Source organism: Lissotriton helveticus, unplaced genomic scaffold (genome assembly GCF_964261635.1).
Source record: "Lissotriton helveticus unplaced genomic scaffold, aLisHel1.1 SCAFFOLD_390, whole genome shotgun sequence".
Lineage (NCBI taxonomy): Eukaryota > Metazoa > Chordata > Amphibia > Caudata > Salamandridae > Lissotriton > Lissotriton helveticus.
Window position 1 is genome coordinate 180,700 of NW_027611763.1, and position 16,722 is coordinate 197,421.

A 16,722-nucleotide genomic window follows, 5' to 3' on the forward strand; every position below is an offset into this window, starting at 1 on the left:
GAGCAGTTACACGTTCAAACGTAACCTGTTTCAGTTTAACCAGTGCATGCCTGTTTATGTCACCGGTTACATCTTTATGTAATAAACAGACTTTAAACCGACAGGTGCTCAAACTTGGCATGTCCATCAAAATGGCCCTTGGAATTCTTCCAGTGCACAGCGACTTTGCCCATTTTACCAGTGTGCTGTGTCCGTTCAGTTTTACTAATGCTCAGTGGCCAAGTAACTTTCACCAATGGCCCTTCCAGTTTCATCAATGAATATTATAGACCAGCTTGTCTTTGCTATTTTAGAATGAACTGGCTAATCTGCATGCAGTATCCTCTATCACCAGTGTTTGCACAATCTACTCCATCCTTTCAAACCTTAACTCATCTCGGAGAAGGCTGTGAAGACTGTTATTGTATGTCCACCTTCAGGGGTGTAAACCCTTTTGGGGATCTCATGTCACCATGCCACCAGGGCTTGGAATACATGTGTACAGACTGTGGATGCTAATGAGTGCTGCATGTTGGGTGGGGTTGCTCCGTGTGTCACCCTTAAGCCTGGCTAGCTCTTTAGCGTGAGTAATCCTTCTGGTTTCCTCGTATTGCAGCCCAAGGTTCGTAGAATGGAGATTGTCTGCCAGCACGAGCACAAACACTTGATGGGTTGAGTAGTTCTCTTTTCCCCCTCACCAGGCCTGTTTTGAAATGTTGCCTTTGCCACCTCTTCAAAAGTTTATTTCGCTTTACCCATACTTTGTGTAGCTTCTGGAGTTGAGACTGTTAGAGGAAGTACAATCGCTCCACAAAATGTAGCCTTTCCCTCCTCTGCGGGGTCATCATTAGTGGTGGATGGGGTTCTTTGTAGGATCTATCACTGGAGAGGAACCTTCGGGCCATCCCAGGACAAACTAAGGGGGTGGGTAGGCTGAAGGGAAAAGGCGAGAAGTGGGTGTCACTGAAACAACTTGGATTCCAGCAGATCCCTTAAACCTTGGCTTCGAAGGGTGTGAGGATGTGCTAAGTAGTGTCCTTACCACCCCTTGATGCTTTTGCTTTTCATATATATGGGAACACAGCACACATTCAAAGTGAATGTTTCCTACAATTTTGTTATGTTATTGTGCCACCTTTCTGGCCAGTTTTTGAATCTTCTGAATAGAAAATGTACTTTGATTTGGATGAAATTATCTATTGAATGTTTGTTTGCGAAAAAGAACAATTGATATGTACCAGACAAAAGAGGCTTTGCTTAATTTAAGACAGAGTAAAACCCAGGTCTAAACATAGCTTGAAATTGTTTTTGTTTAGCGATTAAGCTATTGGCATTGTAAATGACAATGCCTTTTTTTTAACGATTAAGCTATTGGCAATGTAAATGACAATGCCATTTATTTATGATTTACAAAAAATAATAATAATAATGTCATGAGCAATGCCAATAGCTCTACCTTTAATAATGCCGAGACCATCGCATTGTAAATGCTTTTTTTGGTTGCAGTCTTTCGGCAGCTACGGACCGCGCCTGGGCAGAAGCTGAAGCCTGGGACTTGTGGTGCTGTGCTACGTTCGACCACTAGATGGCGCGGCTGGTGCTCATACTGTGCATTGCAGCAGTTCCCCCTCTCGAAGGCAGGCTACCCGGGCTGGAGTTTGCTTGCGGGTAACTCCTGAAGACCGCTGGTTTGCCACGCTTCTCTAAATCAGCTGCTGGAGCTTGAGGCTGTTCGGTGGTGGCATCCAGCGCTGGGCCCAGACACTTGCTGGCAAATAGAACCCACGGCCGCACGCCTGCCTCCGGACTATGTTGATCGCTGGAGGAAAGTAGGGGGGAACAGTAGGGGCGGTGCACATGGGCTGGGCGGCTTGCTGGAAGCGATGGAGGTGCCTTGAGCACAGGTCGTGCTGCAATATATTTCTCTGTGTCCTGGCTCACACAGATGCAGGTTTGACACCGGGTGAAAAGCAGCCTCAGTTATCTTCCTCGCTGTCTGGGTGTGCACCAGGCTGGCGGGTGACGGCCTTCTCGCTCTCACACACAATGTGTGCATTGGGCGCCGCTTCGCTCCAGTGCGGTCGCTGGTGCCTCGCAGATGGAGGAGGCACGGGGACACTCGCCACCTTCCCTTCGGTGCCAGCCGTTGTCAAGGGCTGTGCTGGAGTGTGCTGTGGAGCAACTGCAGGCCGTGCACGTTACATCCGCAGGCCGCGCCTCATCATGCACTGCACCGGTGCCGTCGTGCTTGTCTGTGGCTGTGGGCAGTGGCTGGGGGTGTGCACACCGGTGTCGTTGCGGCGCCTCCCTTTTTTGTGCTGCGGACGCAGGGAGCGCAGTCGGCAGAGCAGTGCTTTGCTCGGGGGTGGCAGGTGCGCTTTCGGTCGCTGCACAGTGAGAATCGCAAGGCTCTTTACTTGCAGCGGCGATTGCCTGAGTGTGGTGGAGGCCATTCTAGGAGCATGGTGGGGAGACTCACGCTTTCCTTGGCGTTCAGGCAGCCGCTCCGGGGGGTGCTCGTCCACTCCTCCATTTGCCAGGGCGATGTGAGTAGGAGACAGCCTGTCTCTGTGACTCACACCTTCAAGGCAGGGCCGCGTCGCGATGCTGAGCTCAACCCTCACCACCGTCACGGCGGTGGCTCAGTACTTCCTCATGGGGTCATGGGGGGGCGAGGAAGCACCGAGCAGCGGGCATGTGGGATAAGCTACATGCCTCGTCGCCAATGTGGTGTCGGGCCTCAGGCCCGCATGACGTGAATGACAGACAGACACCAGGAGATTGGGTGCAGTAACTGGCCACAAGCACGTGCACCCGGACCATTTTATTGGCAGGGCCACGTCACTTTCCCGCTGGGCTCAAATAGCATTACGCTAACACCAAGGGCCTTTTCACAATGGAAGTCCTACTAACACGTTTTCACACCCTGCTATGACACAGCGCCTTGACACCTTTCTACCACAAAGTGCTTTTTCGCAGTCTACTAGCATAAAGCAACTTTCTACCACAAAGTGACTTTTCACACCATAGTAGTGTACTGAAAAACGCTTTTCACACACTACAGCCAACAAACAACTTTTTGCACTGGACTTTCACCAAGGAAATTTCCAAACGCCAGTGCCAACATTCGCCGTTTTACGCAGGTGCGATACCACGTGCAGTTTTCATGGTGAACAGCCACTGACCTCCACTTCACACCAGACTCCCACCATGCAACGTTTTAACACAATATGGCCACCAAGCACCTTTACAGTCGATGCTGTGCAAAAGCTTCCTCCTGTCTCCAATGTTGGCGTACTATATCCCCGTCTTTCATGGTCTTCTGGTCATTTATTTACACTTCTCTGATAGACCACAATAGACAAGGCAGGAAGATCTACAGCCCCTGCAGACTGCTGCATACATTCGTGTTTTATTCTTTCATTTTTTTCTTTGAAAAGAGGATTGTGAAAATAGTAGGCACTTTTTTTTAATGTTTGTAACTTCTTTAATTTAAAAAAACATTATGTTTAGCCATTACTTTCTGCGTACAGGCTACACAATTGCTTTTCTTCCAAAAACTGGAACTTACAAGGAACCTTAATTTCAGATATCTGTATTTTAAAAAGTGCTTCAAGATCTGGCGAGAGGCAGAGCTTTTCAGGTCTTATGACAAGCAACAAAGATCTCATTAATACGAAGAAATGATATAGTACTCTCACAGTAAAATACAACCCAATAAATGCCTACCACTGTAAATGTTATTTAATCTTAAAATAAGCAAGGGTAGAACACAGATTGATAGATTTCTATAAAAAGAGAACTCCCGCTAAAAAATGGAGCATCTTAATGATCACCCTAAAAAATGGACACGCATCCCCACATTCACCGATACGCTGATGTGAAAATGACCTTCCTTTCCAAGGGCCTATCAAGCTTTATCACCAGGTCAAATGGAAAGTTAACCATCCATAGAAAAACTATTGCATGATAGTGGAGGTGAGGTGGAGAAGAGTGGCTCAATGGTTAGAGCGGCAGACCCTTCAATTCCCTGCCTCGGCGGGTCTTGGGCTCAAAATTCCACGGACCTGATAATTCTCGCCTCGGTGCCTATTCCAATCATGGAGCCCCACTCTGCAACTCTGGGCAATAGCTTGCTTAATCTCCACAACGGCCCCCACAACGCTAAGGATGCCTGGCCTCCACCTTGGGGGTGCCCAGGAGTGGACACCTCACAGGGAAAGCCAGGATGGGTTCCACAGCGTTATTCGTACAAGCGCCTTGAGACCCTTGCGGGTGAGTAGTGCGCTATACAAGTATCAATTTACATTTACCTACTCAAGGGTTAGGATTTCAGAATGAGGGCAGTTCACTGTGAAACTACTTCACCGCCAAAGAGACTATTAAGCAACATCAGGCCAGACTTTCAATATGTCGCAATTCTGTTTCAACATCCAGGATTTTGGATGCCTAATTAGTGAAATAATTCCATGAATTCTTAAAGGTTGGAGATTTCCCTATGGGATCAGAGCACTCTAAACTGGGTAGCAAACGATTAAACGGTGGAACTGAAGAATGTTGATTGCACATGAAAATACAAGCACTCTTTCATGCGAAGATACTTTAGCAACCCATTCTACCAGTGCAGTCCTTCACAATCAGTTAAATGAACCATTTGATACTTTTCTGTCAGTCAAGATGCCAATTGCTACCAAGTGTGTCGCACAAAAAAAGCGAATTTCCAGACTCCAATAACCACACACTCTTACCTTTGCAGGATCAAAATCTGGAGGGTAGTATTTATTGACCCCTTTTCTTTCACCCTGAAAATAAAAAAGTAAAATGAATTATCAGCATTCAAAGTTCATTACATCCCTGTTTAACATAAAATTGCATAAATATAACACAAGATGGGTTTGATTAAAGTTTTTAGTGTATGAGTACAATGTAGAAAAAAATCATGGTGTAAAAGCAGTGTCTATCATGTCCCACGTATTCTTTTCTTATTCGACTTCCAAACAAATGCATGGTTTTACATCTTCTCGCCTAGTTTCAGATTCGGAGTTTGAATATTTCACATGCCAATAAAATGAAGGCAGATTGAATAGATAATATTGGACTGAGTCAAGCTGAAAGCGAATTTGACTCTCGAAGCTCAACCTCAGGTTGTAATAACTTCCTGAGAGGAAACAATCAACACATCCAAGCCAAACTTCATGTATTTGGCTGACACTCAACCTGTGTGAACATTGTGGAAGTTTATGGAGAAGTGTGGCTCAGGGGTTAGAGGCAGCAGACCCGGAAGCTGAGATCGGTCCTGGACCAGGGTTCAATTCCCCGCCTCGGCGGGTCTTGGGCTAAAAATTCCACGGACTCGATAATTCTCGCCCCGGTGCCCCCTCGACTCACGGGTTCACACTCTGCGACTCTGGGCAATAGCTTGCTTAATCTCCACAACGGCCCCTCGCGGCGGGATGCCTGACTTTCACCTTGTGGATACCCTGCTATCTCACAGGGGAATACCAGGAAGGGTTCCCTAAGCAAGCGCCGGGAAACCCACTGCGGGTAGCTGTGCGCTATATAAGCTCAACTACATTTACATTTATCTAGGTGAGACTGGCTAAGGGAGGATTACATTTACATAACGCTACAGCCAGATGTACAAGAAGTTATCTCGGAAGCCCCACATTACGTGCCACAAAATCTAGAGCTGAAGCGGTTATGAATGTAATTTGCCACTTCATCAGAAAAAACAGACTTATGCTCCTCCCTACAGGCAATCGTAAATCAGCACTAGAGTCAGACAAGGTGGTCTCTCCCATAATGGAAGGATCCACCTTCACCCTATCAAATATACCAACAAAAGAAACAACTTCAAGGGTGATAATCTAAAGGACCCAGCACGAAGGACAAATCAATCCGTGTGAGAAGTTGGCCTGATGTATGATGTCCACAGTTCTGTGGGCACCCTGTATCAGTCCAAACAATCCCTTATGGTGGTGGTTGTAAGTCAACCTTAAAGACAAGCTATCCTAGTGGTAGCATGGACTAAGCAGCCTAAAGGCTTAACTCAAGAGGACATGTGAAGCCAGCTGTTTTACCATATGCAATCCTGTAATATCAAATGAAAGGACACCACACAAGTTATATATTATAAAAATATATGTATTTATTCTCAGAATAATCCCCACTACTCTTTATGAGCAATGAAGCAAAAGCGTTTAAACAAAAGCACAATATAACATATACAAGTTGCACAGTTATGGACGAGGCCGGTGGCCACTCAAACCATATATCAATAACAATCACTAATCGATCAGGGTAAGGCCTAGGGCCTTGGGAATCGCTTGGACTACACTGGACTAAGAGCAGTTAGGACGGGAGTAGCCCGCGGGATTCGGGTGCAGTGCAGGAAGCACATGCATGCACCAATGCAAAGTCAATGGTGCGTAAAAGTTATCGAGTTACAGTTTTAAGAGTCTTCCGACTGGACTAGAAGGACAAAACTTTAGACTTAGACACTAGAGGTGTAAACCACTACAGGAGCACCGATGTTCAAGAGTTACCTCACCCACAGGAAGCGGGTGCACAGGTGCGAAGATGTGTCGGGTTTCGTCACGAAGATCTAAGGTGCCTGGAGATGGAGATGAAGATGCTGCAGGCGTCCAGAAGAGAAGTGTCCGGTGCGATCCAAGGGGGGAATCGAAGATGTTGGGTACCTAAAAGCAGAGGGGACAGAGTCTGGGTCACTAGCCAGTGACCAGGAAGGAACCAGGAAGGAACCAGGCGATGTCGGGCGCAATCAGGTTGATGTCGGGAGCCTTGTCTCCGCTGCCACGTGGACTCTGGGGCACCGAGGATGTCCTGGAGTGTGGAGGGGTGAGCTTCGGTGCAAAAGCTGCTCGGGGCTGGAGCTTCTCAAACTCCAATGCACAGCTTCGAGGGAGCCTCGGATGGATGCTGCACGGTCAGCGCTTCGTAGTTCTTCCAAGATGGCCACTCCCACGCTTCAGGTCGCCTCCACGGGTCTCAGCTTTGCAGGGACTGTGGATCGGGCTGTTAGAAGGCAGGCACGCTGGGTCCTGTCGATCTCTGTCGCTCGAGTTCTGGTAGGAACTGCAACAAAGCAAACGTCGAGGTGCTGGATGGTGCCTGTTTGCACAGGGTGGTCACTCCTTGACCACAAGGGAGATTCTTCAGTCTTCTACGTCGAGTAGGATGTCGAAGGGTCCAGAGTTTTGTTTCATAAGTTTCAGTCAGGATAATCTGATGTGCATTGGCACTGCTCCCACCTATATTCCAAATCTGGGGGCTGGATTACCTGCTAGGTCCCTCCTATGGGTGGGACCTGGGAAGGGGGTGGTTACACCCCTTTCCTTTGTCCAGTTTGCCGCCAGGACTGGAATCTGCCCAGGGACACCTTGTGTGCCCCAGGCAGTGTCTAGTTTCTTTCAACCCTCCCTGCTACAATCCACTATCTCCTGTCTGGGGTGGTGTGACATCTCCCTGTGACAGGAGATCCTTTGATCAAGCATCCTCTGCCAAGTTTCGGTCAGCAGCAAGAGGCCAGACTCGTGTCTGTGGCAGCAGCATCCATTTTGTGATGCTGGGGCTCTGGTTAGGATTAACCGCGTTTTCAGTAAAGTAAAGTAACATGTCTTCTCCCTCTAGAAGGGTGGAATGCTACCCCCGTCGCCAGAACTGGCGAGGGGGTAGTATTCCAAAATGTATGACACCAAACACGACATGTTTTGATAAAGCCAAACCAAAGTTAGCATTAACCGCGAGGATTATAATGCGCTTAAGAGTATATGGTATGGCAGTATCACTAGAACAGCTGCACGGAAATGGTTCCGACCTCGGCAGACAGGCTCAGCTCATGCTAGAGCACCATCTCACATAGAACCAAGCACTCTGCCTCCAGGATTGTTAAGGCCTGCCATAGGAGTGACTTATAGGTATATATGTGTCCAGATATAGGTTTAGATATAGGTATACTATATCTAAGCAAGGGGTGATTACACCACCTTGCCCCAGCTGTGTGAACAGCCAGTTGTGTCGATTTAAGTACCAGCCAGGGGTGGCAAAAGATATGCTGCAGCCCCTGGTAGGCCTTGGATGCACCTATGCCCTGAGCACCTATAGTGCATGGTACAGGGGCTGACAAGGTGTCCAGTACCAAATTGGTTATGTACCTATAGTACATTAGAGAGAGAACAGCAGGCTGCGGGTCTGATTAGCAGGCCCACAGCCACATTAAGTTGAAAACCAGTGAAGCAAAAAGCAAAAATTGGGGTGACCATAGGATAGCAGACCCTACTCTCCTACAATCCGCCTCACATTGTGCATAGTAAAAAACAAAAAGCTCCATCTAGCAGACGTCCGTAGAGTAAAAGATCAAATTCAACTAACAGGATCAGGAGACCCCTTTATGAGTGAAAAATGCAAACTGCATAGGAAAAACACGCACAGTAGCAGTTCTAGCTGTAATGTGCCACACAGCTATGCACAAATGTGGTTTATCACATCAAAGCCTGCTCTATTAGCTATGCCAATGTTGGAAAAACATAGCAAAAAAAAAAAAAAAGGTCGAGTGTAACAGAATACTGATGGAGTATACTTTTCAGACATAAAATATTCCAATGAAGAAGCTCTCCCAGGAACGTGGAATGATGGACTAAAATAGCCGACAGCAAGAGGCGAGTGAGTAATAATCTTCTGGGTGGAAGCACATTCTGCTCGGTGCATAATTTAAAGAATTGGTAATAATATGTATTCAAGACGGCTGTACTGGCAGGTGGGACCTAAAAAGAGGATGCCCTGAAATTGAAGGTCCCGAAACACTTTATCCTGTTGTGCCCTGCATACAACCCTCTCCACAGAGGGACGATTCTGCGTAACTTGATAACACTGTCACTGTGAAGGTTGAGTAAGAGGGATTTTCTAGATGTGATGTACCAAGGAAACCTGTAACGTAAAGCTTCTTCTGAGCCGAAAGGATAATAAGAACAATTAAAGTACACCAAACGTCACTGTATGTCACATGAAATTCCTAAATACGTTGAATGGCGTCCATTGTTTAAGAGAATGTGGTCAAAAGTTGTGTAATAAACATAAAAGAACAGAACTGGAATACTAAATGCAGAGGATGGAAAGACGCACGGACAGTAACCTGTTAATGCGGCAGCCCCCCTCGTACAGGAGGGTCAATTACGGACTTTAAAGTACAGTGCAGTTATTCTTTCTGTAAATTTGCACTCTCTATCTTCCCTGAGTTTTTTTCAGTTTAATAAAGAAGCATTAGGAATTTTTTAACATAGTTGCCCCTACAAGGTCAGTATTTGCTTAAGCGTCCATGAATTCACTGAAGATCGCATCAATGAGCGCAGTAGTCTCCAGCACCAGAATGCTGCTATCACAAGTGCAAGCCAAGCCACCAGGGCTCTTCAGGGGCAGAGCCTGTCTGGTAGAGCAGTCCTGGTCACAGTAGGCACTACTGCAAGAGATACTGTTGCAACGCTTATACAAAGGTCGCTCGGAGAAGGTTCACTAACTGCAATCCTTTCTACAGATCAGGTTGGAGGATAGCCCCAAGTGAATGGATTCCAGGGCACGGAAGATGGCACCGCAATGTTTATCCACGAAATCACACACCCTGAAATGTACACATCAAAAAAAGAAATTGGGGATACCTTCGAGGCTTAGCCTGTGTCTTTAGAACTATTACAGGAAAAAAACACCTTGGAGAGGATTAGTGTGGGAAAATATATTGTTGTTGAAGATGGTCTTCTAAGTAATAATTTAATCCTGCTGGGTTTATGTCACAACCAGTCACTCAGGGTTCATACCAGAAGCCTAGTGACAGAGTACTTCTATCAATGGAGGTCTTGATAGGAGTTAACTGTTATGGGCAAAGAAAAAAAAAAGAGTTTGGTGTAGAACTTTCAGCCACTGAGGGTCCTCTCATCTCAGTGCTGGATCTACTCTACATGGCAGTATTTCCAGTTGATAGACTTTAGGCGAGGGAGGTTGGTGCACCGACCTCTAAGAAACACCAAATGTACCTCTCCTAGCTTTGAAATGACTCCAGAAACGAAATGCAAAACATGTACCTCAAGGAGGAAGTTGTTTTGACTCCTTCTGGGTCTGAGCTAATACAACTCATTTAAAGTGAAGAGAGCAACTGAACGTGCACTGGAATCAAATACTCACCTACGTCTCTGCCTTATCTTAACATAGGAAAGAGAGACTCAGATCTAAGGAGGAATGGGGGATTTGCTCTACTATTCGCTGGTCCCCACATCTCTTTACTTTAGTGGGGCAGGTGATAGTGGCCAAAGACCAGCAACCCCAACTCCATATGCTTGAAAATAGCAATAACTATGTTTCTGGCTACCTATTAAATTGTTTTGAATTAGGCTGGATCCACTTCCACGCTATGTTATCATACGTTCACTGAGAGGTAGCCTACTGTGAAAAAGTGTCTGAATTTGGCTTTATCAGTGGTTGCCAGATTCCATGCACCAGTTAGCTTCCACATGTACTTGTACCTGAGGAATAAAGGTACCAGTGGGAGCTAACTAGTGCAAGATATTTGACAATCATCGTCATTGCCAAATCCAGACACATTTCTGCAGTAAGCTACCTCTTGGTGAACGTATTGTACCTACTAAAGTGGACCAAGGACCGTCCTCTCCCAGAACCCTGTCACAGATATAGAATTATTCTTGCATGTGGGCCATCTGTGCTATGGAACTTTTACCTAGCTCAACACCCCAGCACAAGAAACTCTAAATACCTACCAAAAGCATTGAACCCAGGAAATCCAATCACTTGAAGGGAACTAAGAAGAGATGTGGCAAGGAGTGCTCATGCACTTTCAATCAGATCTTACACTACTGATGCCTTGCACTAAACTCTCAAAGTTACAGTCTTAGTTAGCCATGTGCCTGAAAACTCAGAACATTTGTAGCCTTGAGTGACTATTTTAATATCCTTCCAACTCTTTCTCTCTAGCTCCATCATCCTGCACATACAACTTCCCTCACGATGAAGCAATAACGTTACCTGCACAAGCAAGTGATTAATAGTGTATAGTGCTGGGCAGTAGTCATAGGCTGTTCACTTACAGAGTGAAACAAATGCTACTACAACAGCAACAAAAGTAATTCATGGTTGCTTCTAGGTTATACAATACAGAAAATATAAAGTGTTAACATTATATGCTAAACATGAACCTGCTGACCCATTTAACTGTACGTCCAAATTCATAAGCAGGCACTAAAAACAGACAAGAAGTTATTACAATAACAGCCAAAGCAAGAGGGGCTGTTGTGAGCGATGTCTGCAGATAAATAACTAAAACATAAAATATACATAAAGGATACTAATAGTAAGAATCCTTACCATGTTTAATGGTTTCTTTGTTCAACTCTCTGTCAGACGACTAATCTGTACTGTAAAAGAAAACAGGGAGACAAAAAAAGGTTATGTACAGAAGAATAGTTGAAAGGACGTTGAGAACTAGATACGGAATGTGTGTATGATGGTAGCCACTAAGGGCCCCATTACAATGACGACGCAACGGAAAACGGGATCGATTGCCAGAGGTGCGGCGGTCCCGCAGGGCCAATTAGGATGCAACTGCCACCCTGGCGGTCGCATCCCGCATCTTTTACACTGCGGCGGGCGGTGCTGTAGGCAGCACAAGCTGCAATGTCAAATTTGCATGGTGTGCATATGCATGTACAACGTGACAGGCGCTGCGCGGTGCCTGCCACCTTGTACATGCCAATGTAGGGGAGTACCATGGGTACCCTCAATTGCACCCCCACCACCCAAACAACCCGGGGGCCCCGACGGGCCCCCAAAACCAAAGACTGCAAGCCTTTCCATGGCGGCATCGCCGACATGGAAAGGCATTGAACCGTCTACATCATAATATGGCGGGCGGTGTCTGCTAGGCACCGCCACCATATTAGGGCCCAGGTCCGCACAGCAGGCAATCTTAACGATTGCCTGTCTGCGGAAAAGTGGCGGACGGTCTTTCCGTCCGCCGCTGTATCCCCGGCCATTGTAATATGGCGGTGGGTAAATGGCTGGCGGGCGGGGTTAGATGTCGAGCTGATCGCCACCGCCGGTGGCAATCCGCCCGACATCATAATGACCCCCTAAGTTCATTTCAGTTTTATGGTAATACATTTAGTGTAATCCCTGTGGAATATGTTTAGCCCAAGACTTTAATCAAATCCTCTGCACAAGATACTTTTTGCCTGAATACATTAAAAAAACTAAAGATCTTGTAATGGTATTAAGCAGCAGTTACTTACATTTAGCAGTATAATAAAGTTAGCCATCAAAATATTTTGGGTGTTTTTGTGCTCGCGCTGTTTCCTTAAACCTGATGAAATTGGTATACACCTGATTGGCATATTTAACTTACACTGAAGTCCCTAGTATGTGGTACCAAGGTGTACCCAGAGCCTGTAAGTTAAATGTCACAAGTGGACGGCAGCAGCCATTGTGCCATCACCTACTGCGATAATGTAAATAGGACGGCAGGCCTGTCACCAGTAGCCTGGGTGTGCAGGTTTTACCTGCACATGCAACCCGTCAAATAAAACCATTCGGAGAGTCTGAGACCTTCCTTTTAAATATTTATAAATCACCCCTACGTAGGCCTTACTGCCCAAAAGGCAAGATGCATGATATTTTAAAGTAGGACATATAAAAGTTTTGTATTAAACTTATCCTTACAGGAAAAAAAAGAGTTAAAAGCAATTTTCACCATAGAAGGGTTGGCTGTTCCATAGGAAAGCACCGGGGTATATTATTATTTTTAATAAATGGTATATCCGCCTAGGCAACACCTAGAAACTTTTTTGGGGACATTTTGAAATAGAAATATTTATTACAGGCCCAATATCCTGCTGAAGTAGGATTTGTAATAAATATTTTGGAAAGATAACTTTTTAAAAGATACCTTCGCCCCATCTGAAACCTGTGGAAACAAAATCTGCATTTTGTCTCCCACTGCTACCAACCAGTAATTAGCATTTAAATAGATGTGACAGAGGTGCGAAGTTGCTCCCAGAACGGGTACTAAAAGCCTTAGGTGTTGGGGGTTGATGCTGTGCCCTGGACAGTATGGCCTGTGGGCTAGGCCCAACTACTTAATAAACTTCAGAGAGGACTGCCCTTTCATAGGCAGACCTGGCTAACACACAGAGCTGCACCCAACTTGTGTTCCCCCAGCCAGACCACCCTCTATAACAGTGGGCATCTTGTGGACATCATAGGGCCAAATCCTGCTGCGGTGTCAAAACCCAAGTGACAGGTCTGCTGGGTTTACATATGACATTTGGTGGACACTTCAGAGAAAGGAAATAGAATGGCAAAACAATTTGTGTATATTCACTGTCTAGTTGCTTAAAGTCTACCTGGGTTCTACCACACTGCTGTCTCTAGGTTTGTTAGGGGTAGAGCGAGGGGCTAAAACTGGATTTTAGAGTTAGGACTCAGGATGGCACTAGGATTACCAAAGTGAATTCCAGACAGACATGGCCGGCAGAGCCAAAGTTTAGTCTGGCCGTAGACTTTAGTGAGCTTGAAAATACCCAAAGTGGGTAGGGTTAGCCTGTGGGAAATTCACTCCATTAGTTATAGCAGTGGTCTCCAACAGGTAGCTGGGAAGCTACAGGAAGCTCGACAATATCCTAGAAATAGTCCCCTGAAGTGCAGGCCAGCACAGTAGTTAATTCAGAAGGTGTACTGTAGTCATACTGAAGAAGTTCACTTTCCATGAACAGGACAAGAACTTCTAAGGATGTGTTAACCAAAATTGGAAAAGAGTATAGAAAATCATTTATTTTGAACAAGTAAATGCATATGTTTGAAAACAAAATTATTGCAATCCAAAACACACTTAAACTGGTCTTTGAATGGTAGCCCATACTGAGTTGTGAAAAAGTATAGGTTTTATTGTTTTCTTTAGGACAGTGGGTGCTTTCTGCTGTGGCTGATATTTCATTAGTCTTAGAATATAGACTAACACAATATCTTGAAGAAAAATTCAAAAAGGTGAGTAAAATTGTATTTATGTTCCAAGTTCACAACTATTTACCTGGGAGATATACAGATCTACAAGGTACGGAGATGTGGATTTTTTTTTATAGTAAAGATATACTAACCTGTATAAGTACCTTAATTATTTTGCATTAGTCAGTATTCTGGATATGGTATTTTGAAACCACACAATATTGTGACATACATGTGGGTGGCCACTACTGAGAAGGTCTCTGTCGTGGTCAGCACTGCAGCAATTGTCAGAGTTAGTAACACAGGACTAGTTTCAATCAGAAGTAGCTCTTGTTTTAAAAAATGACTGCAGAATCCTGGATTATGGCACCCCGACAAGTCATTCCCATTCACTGGCTTGTGCCAGGCATAAATGTGGCATCTCCAGGAACCAACTCCTGGGTCTGTGGTAGATAAGAAAAGACTTGAATATGCTGTATGAGATCTGAGAAGAGCATTGAAGAATAAAACTGCTTGCCATATGTAAAGAGGTTCTAAGGCTGACTTGTTAAAGCTACAGGGACACAACAAGCTACAGGCCTTTTCCTGCAACTGCCCAGTAGAACAGTAGCAACTCGATCTGCACTGGACCCTCCTCTGTAGCCACCCTCTGAGCTTTCCAAGTGCCCCGATTAAGGTCCTCTGGGGCTTTAAAAGTGTACTCCTGTGGTGGACTTGGACTTAAAGTACTAAAGTAAGAAGGTCAAATCTTTGACCCGGACAAACCAGGTTAGTGTATTTAACTGGTGCTCCATCATGGTCCAGGTCAAATTGCAAATAGGTCCTGTTCTACCGCAACTATTCACTATCATTAGCACTTTGTGCTTCTTCATATCTCCTGTTCCCCTTTTTGGATTTTTGCCATTTCTCCATTATGCTGTTTATCACATATTACTCTATTTTCTAATTCTCTTAGGGGTTTTTATTGTTTTGCATTTTAACTGTTTTTTATAATTTTAGCACTGCATACATAAAGTACACATGGTCTCTGGGTCATGGCTACCAAGAGGTAAAGCTCAGGTTAATTTTGTGACTTTTTGGGTTCACTCTAACAAGGATTGTGTCTTCTAAGGAAAGTTTTAAAGCTAGTAATGGAATACTTGCAGCACACCAAGGCCTTTGAAGACTTGAAATATACGGGTCTGATTTACAATAAACTAATGCAGCAAGTCATTTTGCTGCGCCGCGATGCATTAGTTTTGAAGCACAAACTGCTGCCATGCGCCGACACAGGCACCCTTGCACCATGGTGCAAAACTGACTGATTGTTAATGTGTAGGAAGGGTTCCCTTATTGCACATAAACAATCAGAAATGGTGTTTTACAACTTCTATGTGTGCTGCATTAGCACACATGGAACTTGTAAAACGTAATTGATTTAAAAGGATTGTTTATGTACAGGAAGGTGTCAGGACACCTTCCTGTCATAAACAATCACCAGAGGAAAAGAAGGAGGAGAAATGATTACATTTCTCCTCGTTGCACCTCCCTAAGCCTCCCCTGGGGAGGCGTAGCATTCAGGCCCATTTCCTGATTTACGATTTCTTGTCAATCCGGAAATATGTCTGGATCCATGGGAGTTGCGTGGGAACACCCACACCAACGCCCCTTTCACACAAAGCGCTGCGTGTAAAGGGGCCATTTACAAGGACAGGAAAAGCCACACAGCGAGGCTTTTCCTGTCCTTGTAAATATGGGGCAGAAAAATGCGCTGCCGATGCGCCACATAAAGTGACGCACTGGCAGCGCAAGGGGCTTGTTAATCTGTCCCTCGGATCGTTTATGGTGGCTTTTGATCAATGCTACCCAGTTTAACCTACAACAAAACGTCTACATCCAACATACAGTCTCCATCCTCTGCATAGCAAAACTCCCCCAAACCCAATCTCCAATACAAACACACGGAGAGCACACGTCACTGCCATCAAAATATGGCACAGACTGCCCACTACTAACCCTCACACCTTACCACACCACAATTCACTCATTTTCACTAATGATATGGCACAGACACTACATCAAAACCGTACACCTAGTAGTGGTACAGAAAAAAAACAGGACCACAATCGCACACAACAAACAAACATAAACTGAAAAATAAACAAAGTTCCAGTTAGAGCATTTGCCTCTATTTCCAACTGCAAAAGCACCACAACCAGGACTACACCGACACACATCCCCAGCGAAAGTCAGAACAGGCACATGTAGGCGACCTGGTGCCCGGTACAAGACTTCAGCTGTTTACCTTCCTGTCTCCGCGGTGGCGGTCTAATCATCCAAGCTCCCCCGTCCCTTCATGCTACCCGGAAGTGCTTGAACTTCTATGCTTCCCACCAGAGACATGACCGGGCGGCATGGGAATGGACGAAATATTTGGGGAGAGGATTGTTTTGTTGTTTAACGTCAGTCCTCAACTATTATGGGGAAAGCGTTTGTGCTAATCGAGAGGATAAATAATCGAGAGGATACAAAAAAGATGCATGCGGGTGCGCATGCGCAACAGGCACCAGTGCATGGTGGGAAGGGACTTTCATGGTCAAAGGGACTATCCCCCCAAACACTCACTCAAGGCGCCACAACAAACATAGAAAAACATTTTAGAGGTGTGCGTTTCAGACCGCAGTGGATATTGCTGATATGTGTGTTGAGGAGGTAAAGAGATCACGGCTGCCAGCTCATAAACCAGAA

The 16,722-nt window shown here is 45.4% G+C and overlaps 1 protein-coding gene across 1 annotated transcript in view; it reads right to left on the minus strand.

The window, feature by feature from the left end:
- The window catches only part of LOC144806663 (putative splicing factor YJU2B), a gene marked incomplete at its 3' end in the record, with an annotated part of 177,337 nt that extends 160,824 nt beyond the window's left edge, over window positions 1-16,513 (minus strand). The window contains exons 1-3 of the mRNA XM_078672983.1: window positions 16,280-16,513; window positions 11,365-11,414; window positions 4,728-4,781 (exon numbers count right to left, since the gene is read on the minus strand). Coding sequence (XP_078529109.1) covers window positions 4,728-4,781; window positions 11,365-11,367 — 57 coding nt within the window. The remainder of the gene's footprint in view (window positions 1-4,727; window positions 4,782-11,364; window positions 11,415-16,279) is intronic.
- Window positions 16,514-16,722: the final 209 nt, after the last annotated feature.